Source organism: Hippocampus bargibanti, linkage group LG11 (assembly GCF_051943395.1).
Source record: "Hippocampus bargibanti isolate YZ-2025 linkage group LG11, ASM5194339v1, whole genome shotgun sequence".
NCBI classification, from domain to species: domain Eukaryota; kingdom Metazoa; phylum Chordata; class Actinopteri; order Syngnathiformes; family Syngnathidae; genus Hippocampus; species Hippocampus bargibanti.
The window spans coordinates 14,267,754-14,282,797 of record NC_142744.1 but is presented as its reverse complement, the minus strand read 5'-3'; the positions used below and the strand labels follow the sequence as shown (position 1 = coordinate 14,282,797).

Below are 15,044 nucleotides of genomic sequence, written 5' to 3'. Positions count from 1 at the left end.
CACAGAAGGCCAGTGCAATGGAGTTTTTAAAGGACACATTAAGCATTTCTGTCACAATTTAAAACAGTTCCCAGGTGTCTTGATATACAGTATATACGGGTCATCCATTTTTTCATAAGATCATGTATTATGCTTTGCGTGGGTCCAACAGCCGGTGAAGGAGGTGCTTCCCCTTCCTCGACTCCAGGAGATGGACTTATCTCCATCCCCAAACATTCGCAAAAAACAAACGGGGTCCATGCAGTACATCCACACGGCCTCCTCAGGTAAGCGATGTTTTAGGTCAGGTGAGTCAAACTCATTTTTATCGCCGGCCAGATTTTAGATGGCTTCCCTTGCAGGGCTGTTGTGACTGAAACCATGTAAAGAGGTCAAGAATAACAGCTTCTCTTTCAGCTATTGTTTAAATTACTATATTTATGGGTTTGTTAACAACAACATCCTGAAAATATCACTCTCTTTGATTACAAATGACGATTTTGGTCACGCGTTTAGCTGTTTTTAATCGTTAAATAGGCAGAGTAAATTCTGATTTGGTTTCCAGTCAAGCAGAAAAAAAGTTCTTCCAGATAAACCAGAGCCACTGATGAAAAGGTTTCATCAGCCTTCATCTGTACACCTTTGAAGGTGTCGGACGTTTCGCTTCTCATCCGAGGAGCTTCGTCAGCAAACTAAAAATATCTATAGGGCCAGAGCTACCAGCAAATTTTAGTTCGCTGACAAAGCTCCTTGGATGAGAAACGAAACGTCAGGATCAGTGCTACAAAATCATGTCTGAACAACTGAGAACTTAAGAGATGGCTGTATCACATGTTGTGATTATTTTCTAGTGATGACATCATTCAACCAGCTGAAGCCTCCGGAGCAAGATCTCACGCTGACATCCCACGTGAAGTCCATCAAATCATTAAAGCAGGCTGGCTTCACTGCGGCCATTTTCACTGGACAAATGGTGAGCAACTGCTTGCTTCAGAGTGGGAATGAGTCTCCAGTTTTTCTTTCTTCCTTGGGACACAGGGAAATGTGTCTGTATCACTTCGCCTGCATCTGATTCCAGTTGTCAAACTTGCTGGGTCGCCCTCCTGCAAGTTGTCTTGAGTCATTCTTAGCTTCCCTTGTGTATACCACCTTTGTACGAAATGTTGTCATTCGTTCAATTTCAGTTCCTCTCCCGCAATCACACTCAATATCAAATATTGGAAGTAGCAGCAGATCTGTCATAGATTCTGAACATTTGATGGTTCGCAAGCAGAGTACTTTGAGGCAAGTCTTGACATTCTGCCCAGTTTGAACGTGTTTACTGAACAATTTCCGCAGCTGAGACTCAAACTCAAGCCATCAAGGCACCAAATCCCAAGCAACGGGCCACCGACAATCCGTCCCTGTCACCACAGAGCACAACTAATGACAGATGTGACAATAACATTTTCTCCATGCAGAAATTTGACAGCGAAGAGTTTCCGCTGGAGGAACCGGTTATGGATGCCATCCTAGCTGACATCGAGGCTCTGGTGCCCACTCACGACGAGGTTGGTCGTCCCATTGCTGAGTGGAAACGTCAGGTGATGGTGAGACAAATGCAGACCCGACTGCAGGATGAGGCAGATCAGAGGAGACAGGTACAGTCATGCCTCATCTCAATCCACCTGGCCAAAACATATGGTTCAAGGTTTTTCCTTGTATTATTGTTTTCCTCCCCTCACAGGACTTGGCCACTGACTGCCCACTCATGGACAGCTGGAAGTTCTCCCAGACCCACAATGCTGTTCTTGGGCCCTTTGGTGAGCTTCTAACTGATGAAGACATGTTGTATCTGCAACAACAGATCGACAACGTGTCCCTCCAGAAGCGTCACCATGCCTACGAGCTGGAGCTGACCAGGTTGATGGAAGAACTTGGGTCGATGTTACCGGACCATATCCTGAACATCTCCCTGAAGAAATCCGGTCTACACCAAATGGATAAGCAGCAAAGTCAAAACCTGCCGCTCTGGTATAGTCGCGTCTCGGAGATAGTCACAAGTATGTCACTGTTGGTGGCCAACCTGACTCAGACTATCGAGGATGGATCTGTGAGGACCATGGTGGAGCGGATAATGAAGGGACGACAGGGTTCAGGCGATGGTCTGGAAGTCGTCCTGGGCAATAAGATGGTGCAGGATCAAAACGGACGTGAGAGAGTGTCCATTTTTGGGCATCGTTTAGACAGCAACGGGAAACGAGTGGAGAAGGAGATCCGTCAGTGCGGGGTTTCGGTTAGAAAGCTTCGAGCCAACTTTGAAGGGCAGATCGGTAGCATTTATCCCTTCGCCGGAGTGGTTCCAGATAGCCAGACCTCAAAAAATGAAAGAGTATCTGAGTTGTCAGGGATGAGCAAGCCAAATAGTACTGTGAGATTCAGCGGCGATCCTATCAAGCATTCACCTGTGATCGAGACCACGAGTCTCAGGAAAGAGCGTATTGTGGTGTTGTTCCTGAGCCACTGGAAAAAGTCGGCTTACGCTATCGCCACTCGGGCAGCTACGCGTGATGCGAAACCGGAACGAGGCCAGCAGAAGATCCCATCCTTGTTTCGCTTCTGCCAAAGGCGAGGCGCGGTGGATAAGATGTTAACTTCTTGGAGAAATAAACTCCAGCTGCGTGGTGTTCAAACATCCCATTTGACATTGTCCGAAAATCAACTTCACGTCTTCTCTCCGGAGCAATTCCTGCCTGAGGTGGAAGGTTCGTCGGTGAGCCACGATAGTTTGACGTTGGATCTCTTCATGCTGGGATACTTCAACATTTTGGAGCAGGAGTTGTCGTCGGTTGAGAGGAAGATGAGGCATCTGCTCTGCTTCGAAGTCTTTGACCATGTGGGGAGTTTCCCCTGGGAGACAGTGCGGGAATTCCACAAGGTTGTTCTTGAAGAAATCCGAGCCGGAAGCCGACGTTGGAGCGACGGCTTCGATGACATCAAACTTCGCTTCTTCAACCCATCTGAACCAAAGTCGGAAAGTGGGCCGGTGCCTTCACTTGTAGTTCAGTGTGCTTTGCCGGATGAGGGGAACTGTGGCACAGACTTGTCCTGTTTCAACAACGAAGACATTTGTCAATATATTGATCGCAGCTTTGCTTTCTGGAAGGAGAAGGAGGCGGAGATCTTTGATTTTGAACATTAACTGCACTCTAAAACCTGATGCTTTTTGTCCACTTAGTGTGTGTTGAGTGTGGTTACTCGACATGGGCTGAATAGTGACTTGGACAGAACGTAATTTGCATTGACTTTAGCAGGAGGGCAGCAGAGTGCTCCAGTGTTGAGCTTGAATCTCCGCATTCATACAAATGGACAATTTAGAGTATTCAATGAAGCTAACTGGAATGAATAAAACGTTGTTGAAAGTACACGATATATTTTCTGCATGTGAATGGATAAAGTGTGCCTTTGTTTTCCTGCACCTTTCATTCTGACTCCTAGAGTTCATGCTTCCTTACATCCCTACCTCCGTACTCGCACAATACTTGTCGCCTTAATCCCATCCTACTTCGCTTTCTTCAGTCTTCTTTGCCTCCCTTTTTCCTTTCTTTGTTCCTTCCTTCCTTCCTGCTGCTGTGAAATTGTCAGTTTCTCCACTGTGAGACTTCTTTTCCTTTCGGCTTTTCCTGTCAGGGATTGCCACAGCGAATCAGTGTCCCCCATCTTCAGAGGTTTGATTTGCAAGTTTGTTTTGGCCATGCTTTTGCTTCATCTTCCTTCCTTCCTTCCTTCCTTCCTTCCTTCCTTCCTTCCTTCCTTCCTTCCTTCCTTCCTTCCTTCCTTCCTTCCTTCCTTCCTTCCTTCCTTCCTTCCTTCCTTCTTCTATGAATTGCGAATTTGCCCACTGTGAGCTAAATAAAGGTTAATCTAATCTAATCTAATCTTCCTTTCTACCTTCCTTCCTTTTCCTCCTTCCTTCCTGCGTTCCTTACTTCCTTCTTTCCTTCCTTCCTGCCGCTGTGAATTGCAAATTTCCCCACTGTGAGATGAATAAAGGTTAATCTAATCTAATTTTCCTTGTACAGTTTGTGTTTTTTTTATCGTTTCACACACTCCACCCCTTTGAATTGCTGCTGTGGACTGCAAATTTCCCCTTTGTAGGACTATTACAGGTTTTTTTATTCTGATTCCTTCCTTACTTCCTTCCTGCTGCTGTGAATTGTGAATTTCCCCACTGTGAGATTATTAAATATTAATCTAATCTGCCTTCATTTCTTCCTTCCTTCCTTCCTTCCTTCCTTCCTTCCTTCCTCTTTCCTTCCTTCCCTCCATCCTTCCTTACTTACTTTCCTGCCTCCTTCCTTCCTCACTTCCTTCCTGCTGCTGTGAATTGTGAATGTCCCCACTGTGAGACGATTAAAGGTTAATATAATGTAATTTTCCTTTCTACCTTCCTTCCTTCCTTGCTTTCTTCCTTCCTGCTGCTGTGAAATTGTGGATTTCTCCAAGGTGAAACTCATTGAGGTTAATCTAATATTCTTTCCTTCCTTCCTTACTTTCTTCCTTACTTACTTCCTTACTTTCTTCCTTCTTTCCTTCCTTTATTTCTTCCTTCCTTCCTTCCTGCTGCAGTGAACTGTGAATTTTCCCACTGTGAGACTAATAAAGGTTAATCTAATCTAATCTAATCTAATCTAATCTTTCTTTCTTTCTTTCTTTCTTTCTTTCTTTCTTTCTTTCTTTCTTTCTTTCTTTCTTTCTTTCTTTCTTTCTTTCTTTCTTTCTTTCTTTCTTTCCCTTCCTTCCTTCATTTCTTTCCCAATATACATATCTTTCTTGTCTGCGTTCCTCTCCAATTCAATAAAGTGAGAATGGAACTAGGTGAGGTCGCGCATGCGCACACGTGGCGCCGAGCTGCTCGAAGGACGCCGAGCTGCATACCCATCATTCAAAGCGTAGAGAGGAAGATCATCTTCATCAGCCTCATTCTGCCCCCATTACCGCCACGCTGCTACGAGCCAGCCGAGACAATTCCCCCCTCTGCAATAATCCACCCTTGAAAATAATAACAAAAATAAACAACCGCCGTCATGTCAGCCGGAGGAGATTTGGGGAACCCCCTGCGGAAATTTAAACTCGTCTTTTTGGGAGAGCAGAGCGGTGAGTCATACCATCGCCGAAGCTTTTCTCGCATCCCACCCTTCGCGACAAACAGTTTTATTATGATGCGAATATTTTTTAAATTGTTTTATTGTTCAGTTGTAAAAGATGGCGTGGTGCCTGTCTTCCTTTTTGTTCTCGTCTATTGTGGGGGAAATTTGTTTCACCGAGACTGAGGAGAGGCACAACCCAATCCAACCCAAATAGGAGTAATATATTTTATTAGTAAAAAACATCACAACATAAATTGCTGCTGTTTAGCCTCTGTTGCGTGGGGCGCTGTTTTCGATGTTTAGACGTGCTGCAGTGGCCCACAAACACAAACCGACTCTTTCTTTTTGATTGCCTCGCTTTTCTTAATCCTTTTATTCGTTGTATACGTATTTAATCCCACCCATAACACGACAAGATCCTTCATTATGTCATATAATGGCGTTGTTTGCGTACGAGTCCCATGCATGTGTCAGTTGGGGACACACCCAAGGCTGCCGATGTCTGCTTCTTTCTGCAGCCTCCGGCTCGTCCCCTCACTTCAAACAAGCGCACAGCCAAAGTCTTGACGTTACACAACATTTTTTGTGGGTGTCTGAGTTCATGTCTTAGAGGTGCGCTGTTTGTGTCATTCCAAACAAATGGCAGGCCTTCCGGAAAATAGTACCCAGCCCAACACCTCCATAGAAAAAAAAAAATTCATAATATAATACGTGCGCGTGTGTGGCCTTGTGGTGCAATATTGCTGTCCGTGGTTCTGAATAGATGCCCTGCCCAACACCCTGTTCGTTTCCGTTTACGCAAAAAAGGGTCCGCCCAGAAGGCAGCAGCTCCAGCTTTAAAAATACTATGTTTTAAAATGTCATTACTTTTAAGACATATATATCTGATTTTCACGGGTCTTATCCGCTGTCTAGTGGAGAGGCCAATAAATGAGTTGTAACACTTCAGAATAGAAGAGGTAACTTTTGCCTTGAAGACATAGGAAAGAAAATATATTAAATGACAATATAAATAACTTGGTCATTCCGACACCAGGCCCATAGTTTTAATTTGTATTACATTCTCTTATGGTGAGAACAAAGCTGTAATATTAATTTATTCGCTGCCATTCACACATTTATTCGGGAATTGAAAATATGACGTTGAGCGCAGTTGCCGAATTTGTTCTGGTTTTGTTTTTTCATGTGATAAAACGCTGGCCACGGCTTCTGGCAATGTTTTTTTCTTTTCCACAAGGGGCAGCATTTTCCTTTTGTCCATGTTAGCACTTTGTTCCAGCTTCAGCTGTTGTTAAAGCACTATATATAAACCAATCTGTATGTATTGCATTGTATTTTGAACAGCAGCCCTCATTTCAAGCTCATACAACTCCAGACCCTTATAATGTATGATATAATTTAGGAATTAACTCGTTTTTTTCTGATGAAAGAAGAGAGTCTAAGGTTTCTAATGGTGGATTGAATGTTTATGTAGTCCTAAAACTCAATATTCTGTGGGTCCTGGAATTCAAGTGACAATGACAAAAACCCTGGCACTGAAGTGGCCACGTTTTTGCACATGTCTGGCAGTGAATGAGTTAAGAAACAAAAGTCCTCGCATTGCTTTTTGTTACACCAAATGGAAACATCCTTGCTTAATTTTTGACTCCTCGTTTCAAAAGTTGTCTTTAACACTCCTAAATAATGAACCTCCGGCGAGTTAAGTACACTGTGTGATATCCTTCTGCTATCTTTCAGTGGGAAAAACATCTCTCATCACCAGATTCATGTATGACAGTTTTGACAACACATACCAGGTGAGATACAAAACTGTCATGTAAATTTATAGTATAATATATGCATGTGTGTTATAATTCCCTTGCTTGAAGTCGTATTCAAAACGATCTCATTTGGGATCATATTCGCACACGACAAATGACATCACGCATTTGTATAGACAGTACTGATTATGTTACTAATCTTTGTGTCATTTGGTTTGTTATCAAATGTGTCTTGTGAAGCAATATCGTCACATAAATGAATATGGATTTTTCTTTTCCTTGGCTGCGTGATTGAATCGTGAAGAAGATAATTAAAAAGAAGGAGATTAAATCAGATTTATGACTCCGCCTTCTACGTATATATCTTTTGTCATTTGGAATTAATGACGCTGCAAATGAGCCGTTTTCCTTGTGTGCCACAGGCCACCATTGGGATTGACTTTCTTTCAAAGACCATGTACCTGGAGGACCGAACAGTAAGAAGCATTAGTTGTCTTTCAGAATGACTTGATAGTCAGAAATGTTTCGTGGGTTTTTCATTTCTGATAGTTTGCATCCACAGCGTTAGACCAAATTGGGGATTGATTTGTGTGTGCCTCACGTTTACAACTTTTACGACTACATGACCCCAGCTCGCCGCACCCAATGCATTCCAAACAACTGAATATAATAGTTCAGGATAAACGCTTAAATATTTGAAAATTCAGCTTTTGCTGATGAAAATGGTCACATCTGGTCTGATTATCCATGTTTTGATCTGCTGCTTAGCAAATTTATAGGCTAATTGACCCCAGATTGTCAGAGTGCGTCCGCCATAAGGCATCGAATACTGACACGGGGTAATTTGTCAGCGGTATCTGATCATCTACTTTTTGATTAGTTTTTTTCAGAAGGGAGGAGAAATCTTCAAATTTTGTCTGTATTATTGGGATGTGTGTACCTAAATTTCAAATTGTTTCTTGCTGTATGTAGAATGTCATTTGAGCTCAGTTGGAGGAAAAAAAATCCAGTTTGACTAATCCGTGATGGGATTTCATTTCTGCCTAATACGATAAACCCAAGTTTATTTCTGCTCGTAATAGCACAAGTGTCCCAAAAGTGATTTTTTTTTTACTCAGGGAGGCTGCACTACAGTTGAAAAGTCGTTCATATTGCAAAACTGTATTTGTTTAGGTGAGGCTGCAGCTGTGGGACACAGCTGGACAGGAGCGTTTTCGGAGCTTAATCCCAAGCTACATACGGGATTCCACAGTGGCCGTGGTGGTGTATGATATCACAAGTGAGCAGCTCATATGTTTGTTGTCCATCTGCTTAAATATAGGTACTGTTGCTGTTTGTGCTTCCAATCCAAAATGGTTTATGATTAGTTGTATTCATGAAAAATAAATACAGTATAGAACAAACTATAATCACAAAACACAAATGTACCTCTAATGGGCATTCCAGTGCCAGGGGTTTTTTTGTCATTTTTACTCGAATTCCAGGACCCACATAATATTGAGTTTTAGGACTACATAACCATTCAATGTAGTGTAAGAAATCTTAGACTCTCTTCTTTCATCAGAATAAAATTAGTTAATTCCTAAATTATATCATCAGAAAAAAAAGAGTTAATTCTTGAATTATATGGGTCTGGAGTTATATAAGCAGGAAATGAAGGTGGCTGTCCAAGATACAATGAAATACATACATATTGGTTTATATAGCGCTTTATGATAATACATTTTATTTCAAGCGCCTTTCAAATCTCTCAAGGACACTTTACAGTCACAGTTAAGCATAGATACAATGCTAAATAAAATACAGTTATAAATAGAAACAAGAGATAAAGCTACACAGAAAATGCAAGTTTAAATCTGTGGGTTTTGAGGTGGGATTTGAAGGTGGGAAGAGAATCGATGTGACGAATGTTGGGAGGAAGTGAGTTCCTGAGTTTGGGGGTCGAGCAGGTGAAAGCTCTGTGCCCCCACCGAGACGGGCAGGCGGCACGCAGAGGTGGAGGGAGGAAGAGGATCTGATGGAATGAGAGGGAATAGAAATAACAACAGCTGAAGCTGGAGCAAAGCACTAACATGAAAAAAAGGGAAATGCTGCCTGCTGGTGGAAAGGAAAAAAAAAACATTGCCAGAAGCCATGCTAGTGCTTTATCGGCATCCACTCAAGAAAAACCTAAACCCGAACAAATTCGGGAACGGCGCTCTAAATCATATTTTCAATTCCTGAATAAATTCGTGAATGGCAGTGAATTAGTTAAATATCATGACATAATTATCCACAAATAAGGTACTGCCATTTGCAGTCTAATTGGTTGTATCCATGTCAGTATCACTGAGGTAAAAAAAAAACTTTAATTGAAAAAAAGTTCAGTACAAATGCTAAACTGGAATAATCGTGCGAGAGGTGTCATTGACTAAATAAAAAAGTGTACTCATGTGACATATTCCTCCGCAGATGTCAATTCGTTCCAGCAAACCTGCAAGTGGATCGATGATGTCAGGACCGAGAGAGGAAGTGACGTCATTATCATGCTGGTGGGCAACAAGACAGATCTGGAGGAGAAGAGGTGAGGCGGTACCATAACATTGCTCATCAGGAGGTCGATGCTGATCAAAATGGCTGGGATGCTTCCCCCGGCCCCCACTTTCCCCAGGCAAATCACCATTGAGGAGGGAGAGCAGAGAGCCAAAGAGCTGAACGTCATGTTCATTGAGACCAGCGCCAAGACGGGCTGCAATGTCAAACAGGTGACACGTTCTCCCGAGCTACATCAAGGACATTACACCACATCAATATGTGGTCTACTACTGGAATGTTTTCCAAAATGCAGTCCGTCAAGTCATATTTTTAAAAATGTCGCAACATATCCCCAAGCAATAATGTCACAAATATCAGCCCTGTTTAAATAACCTGAAAGTCATGTATGAGTAACATGATCGGAACAGAAAACAACAAAAATAAACCTAATAAGGTATAGTTACCTTATACTATGAGTCTGAAAGGACAACCAACGTCACTTTTTTGTTTCTTAACTGACATCAGAAAAACGTTTTATAGCATCTAAAATACCCAAAACACGCAGTATGATATTTTTAGTCAAATGCAAAACACCAATAAAAATGACTTAAAGTGTCCAAAAGCTGCAAAAAATTGAGCTGCGAATTGGGCATTTTCAGAAAGTCCCGCCCCCAGTTCGTGACGTCACGCCAAGACGTCTTGCATTGCTGGAGAATCAAAACAATGGCTTCAGATTCGGAGAATATGCTTTCTTGTCACACATCCAGTGATGAATATGATTCAAATAGTTCTGAAGAAGAAAGCATACATGTTTGCAATCGATTAAAGAATTTATTCCGTGTCATTTTGAGGCAAACGGGCGGGGGGGAATGTCGCACCCAAAAATGGCCACCGCTGTTGTGAGGAATGAATCAGCCCGTTTCCCCAGGCTGATAAATTCCTTCCATGGAGCTTGGACGCCCTCTTCTGGCGGCTTTTGGGTGCAACGCAAGGTTTTCTAACTAAACAGTACAGCAAAATACATTGACGTGATGGAATGACCGCTACAATGCGACTCTTTTACGGTCAGGGGGCGGTCCTTTCGTGACGTCACGTACGGACTCGTCACCAACTCAAAAACAAGACTTCCTGAATGTTCAGCGCGATTCTTAAAACGTCAAATATAGCTATATGCGGTGGAATCTTATTAAAATACGCTCAGTAGAAGCCATTTGAAGCCATTTTACAAATTATGGATACAACTTGTCCGGAGACGTCGGTTGTCCTTTAAAGTATTGTTCTGTAGCCACAAGGGGACACAAGCCAGTGTCTTCTTGTGCCGGTCCCAAGCCCGGATAAATACAGAAGGTTGTGTCAGGAAGGGCCCGACGTAAAAGCTTGGCCAAAACAAACATGCGAATCAAACCTCTGAAGATGGCCATGGCGACCCCTTGAAGGGAAAAGCCCAAAGGAAAAGAAGAAAGTATCTTACCTTGATTGCACTTAAAAGGTGGGGTTCTCAGTTTTTAACCTCACTTCAAAAATCACACCTCCCCAATAAACCTTTCTTGTTACTTTCATCACTCTGCTGTTGTGAATTGGAAATTTATTCACTGTGAGACCAATAAAGGTTAATCCAATTCAATACAAGATAGCAAGGTATAGCTAGCATTATTATTATTATTAACAAGCCAATGTCAACCACGTCTGTTGAGTTGGTAGTGTGACTTATTTGGAATAGTATTACTATAACACCAGATTTATCAGTTTATTTTTTCAATGTACAATCAAGTATGCGTACATCAAAGGGAGTTGATAAGTGGAACTGTTCAGCAGAAATATTGTTCATTCCTCATATAGTTTGAGATCGCTTTCCTCCGCATCTGTTTGCTAGCAATTCCCAGTCGCCCAATTCTACTTCACGACAATCTCAAAGTGTTTGCATTCCATAATCAGAACACGCATTATGTACAAAACACTGCCTTGTATTTAAGAATAGAAATCTGATTCGAATATGAAAATGCTTTTTCTCTGCCTTCCTCAAGCTGTTTCGTCGTGTTGCAGCAGCTCTTCCCGGGATGGAGAGCCTTGACGATGCCAATCATGAAAGCAGTATCCTTAACGAACACGAGCGCAGAGTAACTGTTGAGTAAGCAAATATTGACATTCCATCATTTAAATCTCTGTTGAATGGTTTGCTAACATCGCTGCACAGGAAGCTCAATCTGGTTCACTTTATCTGTAACATGACCTCACACACCACCATCTAGTGTTCATTTGACAAACTGCACACAATATTACCCTGCGCTATGCTACACAATAAATAATAATAACAATACATTTCATTCATAAGCCCCTTTCAAAACTGTCAAGGACACTTTACAGTCACGGTAAATCTTTACATTCATACCATACATTAATACTATAGAGTTTACCATGCTAACATTAGATGCTACAACTGACACTCCATACTATTCAAATGCTATACCATTCCAGAGCCCCTTGCAGTAAACAATGCTGGGCTACATGTATATTATGGTATCATATAAAAACAATAAGTTTTAAAAATGAAGAGAGTCTCCTGTTTGTCATTTGTTAGCTCCAATAGCAGTGTGCTCCACTGACCTGAAGCACTAGTCAGGCATGGAGAGGGGAAATAGTTCAGCGAGGTAAAGTGAGATTACACTATTTAAAGATTTAGAAACAAATAAAATAATCTTACATTCAGTTTGAAAATGTACAAGCCAGATCTCTGAGTAGCTCTATTTAGGAGCCGAGTAGCAGCATTTTGGAACTACTGGAGATGGTTGAGGACTTGCTAACCTCAACCTAAATTGCACTACAGTAATCTATCCAAAATATAGTTTAAGGGCTGTTCAGAAAGAAGAGGGCTGTATCTGCCCAAGATAGATAAAAAAACTGGTTTTAACAACAGCACCAATATGAGAGTCATTCAAAACCAAAGTTCAATGCTTGTGATGCGAAATCAAGAGGCATAAATTAACATGGTAGGTTTACAAGGGCCACCAGGACCGACTGCCATAAACTTGTTTCCTTCTCTTTGAAGTTCAAGGAGTTCAGACCCATGCAGGCCTTGGTTTCCTCCAGACAGGACAATAGTGACCTCGAGGAAAAACATCCTTTCTGTTCAGTGAGTAGGTAGGAAAATGTCCCATCTTGAAATTAGCCACACCTTAACAGTTCCACTTTGAGTAGCTGTTAACCACTAAGGGTTACATGAAAAGCAATACCATGCTTAAGATGTAACCTAGGGGCATTCAACACATTTAAAACAACAGGGGCTAAAAATGGAACCCTGTGGAACTCCCACTACTATGACCACACTGTACCTTATCACACTCTGTTATACCATCCCATCCCATACCATAAATTATACTTTACTGCACTTACTGTGCTCAATCATATATGTAATTAATATATTGTATTGTGTAGCTTTGTATTTTTCCTTAAGCGGCACTTTTCCAGTGATTGACATTAAGCTGGACAAACCGGCAGAGCCAAGTGTCCCCGAGGCCGGGTGCTCATGTTAATGCCGAGCTGTGATTGGCCACAGCCCCCTTCACGCCATTGGCTTGTTGTGTTGCTTAAACAACTTCCTGGTTAGCCTACAGTTGACTCTTAACTCCAATTGGATGTATCATACTCGAGGATGTATCTGATTGGACACATCAAACGTTCTCTCACAGTCAGTCGTTCAGTTGTAAAATATTGTATACTTTGTCAATATGTAAGTGACCAGAGGATGAAAAAGAGAAAATGAAAAGGAACACGAAAACGTTTTGGGAGGGGGTAGAAAAAATAACTGCAAAGGGAGACCTGTTTCTTTTCGCTGTTATGTTTTGTATTTTTTTTTAATATATGAACAGGGAAAGCACCAAAATTGAAGCCTAAGGATCAAATGAGACTTTTTGGCGAGGAGCTAGTTAGTGGGCTGTCAGTTGGCCATTTTCCACCCTTAAAGTGGCGGATCACGTCTGAATGTAAGCAGCACGCATGCACGCTAAACTGATTTCTTATTGTTTTGTTTTTTTAAACTTGCCAGGCTGCTCTCAGAATGTTTTCTAGCATCTCTCGCTGTCTTTCTCTCTATAGCATTGTCACATCCCACACAACTTCCTGTAAGTTCACATAACAGTAGCTGTGAAAAACGTGGCTCTCTATCTCTCGATTGGTTCAACTTTTCTAGGAATTTTATTGTGCATTAAAAAAAGATGAATAATATGATTAATAATAATGTACAAAGAAGACGCCCACCTCCCCTACCCTGCGCTCCCCCGTTAAATCCTAATCCTTCCCCTCCATGTGATGTTTAACGATCCACGGTGATGCACTACACTGTATATAATAATGTCATATGTATGTTGTGAACGTCCTCTGTCCAAGTGGTCCTTGTTCACCAGTATGGATACTGTGATATTGTTTCATGATTAATAAATGACCGATTAAAGGGCTTCACTGTCCTAACTCGCAACACTTACATGGCGCCAAATGTGATTTCCTTGAATCAAATGCACATTTGTCACAACCAGGACGTCCTTTGTGTGTGAAATGTCGCTAAATATGGAAAATGAGCCAAATTAACAACGGGCTGATTGAAAAGCTTGATTACATTGATTTTATTGTCTTTTAGCGCATTTCTGCTTAAGGAGGAGCTGGAGCCTTATCCGAAAATCGTAATTAATTCCTTTGCATATTTCATGTAAGCTTTAATGTAATTTAAAAATAATATTTTGAAACACCGTATTTATTTCAGGGACATGAGGTAGAGCCTTATTTTAATTGAATCTATTTAATACAGTATTTTGTGATGCATTTTTTTATGTTATTTTTAATTTCAATCGATCAAATATTTTATGTACTTTTATTTTGTTGAGCCTTGTCTGCAAAGCATATTTTATTTTATTCCACTTTTTGTTTCCTCTTATTTTCTTCCATTTATTGTCTTATATGTATATTTTATGAAATTATTTTTTGTATCTTGTTTTATTTTTTGGCACATTGTATGCAAGACTTATTTTGTTTTCTAGACATTTACACCATTTTGTGTTTTATTTCATGCAGGCTTTTTCTCCAAGGCCTATTTTATTTGAATGTTTTCTTCCATTTATTGTTTATTTCTATTATCAAACAATAAAATATTGATGCGAAATGTCCTTGCTGAAGCGTTCTTTCTGGTTTGGCGCTGAGACAAGACAAGTTCACGAGAAAGAACCTTTTCTGGATGACTAAACTGAAGCCACAGTTGCTTTCTTGCTTGATGTTGTGTTACTCCATCTCCTCCATGAGTTTGCGTGCAAACAAGCAGTGGTACATTTGTGGTTGATTCAATTGGAATTTGGGCATCGCTCAGGGTACTCTACTCTACCCCATTGGACTTCTTAGTGAATTCGCAGATGAGTATTTGTACCTATTCCAAGTTCGAAAGTACAGGGTGTACGTTCAAGATGAAAATGAGGTAGGAAAATGTCCCATCTAGAAATTAGCCACACCTTAACAGTTCCACTTTGAGTAGCTGCGAACCACTACAGGTATGTTCCTGAGTAAAAACATGAAAACGGTCAAAATGCAAATCCTCTTATTTGACAATGGTCCAGAAACGAAAGCTGGCCAGTTTGTCTTTAGTGCTTCTATTCAAGAGCTCGCTTACTGCAGGTTGAGTTAA

General features: G+C 41.3%; 2 protein-coding genes across 3 annotated transcripts; both read left to right on the top strand.

Moving 5' to 3' along the window:
- Positions 1-379: 379 nt before the first annotated feature.
- Positions 380-3,979, top strand: LOC148891707 (espin-like protein). Its single transcript, XM_089008367.1, has 3 exons — positions 380-952; positions 1,440-1,619; positions 1,706-3,979. The coding sequence occupies exons 1-3, from the start codon at positions 833-835 to the stop codon at positions 3,158-3,160; spliced, it is 1,755 nt and encodes a 584-aa protein (XP_088864493.1). The 5' UTR covers positions 380-832; the 3' UTR covers positions 3,161-3,979.
- An 891-nt stretch (positions 3,980-4,870) lies between these two features.
- On the top strand, positions 4,871-13,859 carry rab6bb (RAB6B, member RAS oncogene family b). 2 transcript variants are annotated; one of them, XM_089008756.1, is made up of 8 exons: positions 4,871-5,115; positions 6,846-6,904; positions 7,291-7,344; positions 8,042-8,147; positions 9,320-9,431; positions 9,519-9,612; positions 11,407-11,473; positions 12,848-13,859. In XM_089008756.1, exons 1-8 carry the CDS (start codon positions 5,046-5,048, stop codon positions 12,910-12,912), a joined length of 627 nt encoding a protein of 208 aa, XP_088864882.1. In that variant the 5' UTR covers positions 4,871-5,045; the 3' UTR covers positions 12,913-13,859. The 2 variants fall into 2 exon arrangements, with proteins under 2 accessions (XP_088864882.1, XP_088864881.1); XM_089008755.1 differs by lacking the exon at positions 12,848-13,859 and adding an exon at positions 12,429-12,811 and having other exon boundaries at positions 11,407-11,510.
- The last annotated feature ends 1,185 nt before the right edge of the window (positions 13,860-15,044 follow it).

What these genes read in the sequence shown, in the direction of transcription:
- LOC148891707 (XM_089008367.1), top strand. Translation starts at nt 833, where the DNA reads ATGACATCATTCAACCAGCTGAAGCCTCCGGAGCAAGATCTCACGCTG. An exon ending in CCATTTTCACTGGACAAATG is followed by an intron (nt 953 to 1,439) that starts GTGAGCAACTGC and finishes TTCTCCATGCAG; the next exon opens with AAATTTGACAGCGAAGAGTT. An exon ending in AGGCAGATCAGAGGAGACAG is followed by an intron (nt 1,620 to 1,705) that starts GTACAGTCATGC and finishes CTCCCCTCACAG; the next exon opens with GACTTGGCCACTGACTGCCC.
- rab6bb (XM_089008755.1), top strand. Translation starts at nt 5,046, where the DNA reads ATGTCAGCCGGAGGAGATTTGGGGAACCCCCTGCGGAAATTTAAACTC. An exon ending in GTTTTGACAACACATACCAG is followed by an intron (nt 6,905 to 7,290) that starts GTGAGATACAAA and finishes TGTGTGCCACAG; the next exon opens with GCCACCATTGGGATTGACTT. An exon ending in ACAGATCTGGAGGAGAAGAG is followed by an intron (nt 9,432 to 9,518) that starts GTGAGGCGGTAC and finishes CACTTTCCCCAG; the next exon opens with GCAAATCACCATTGAGGAGG.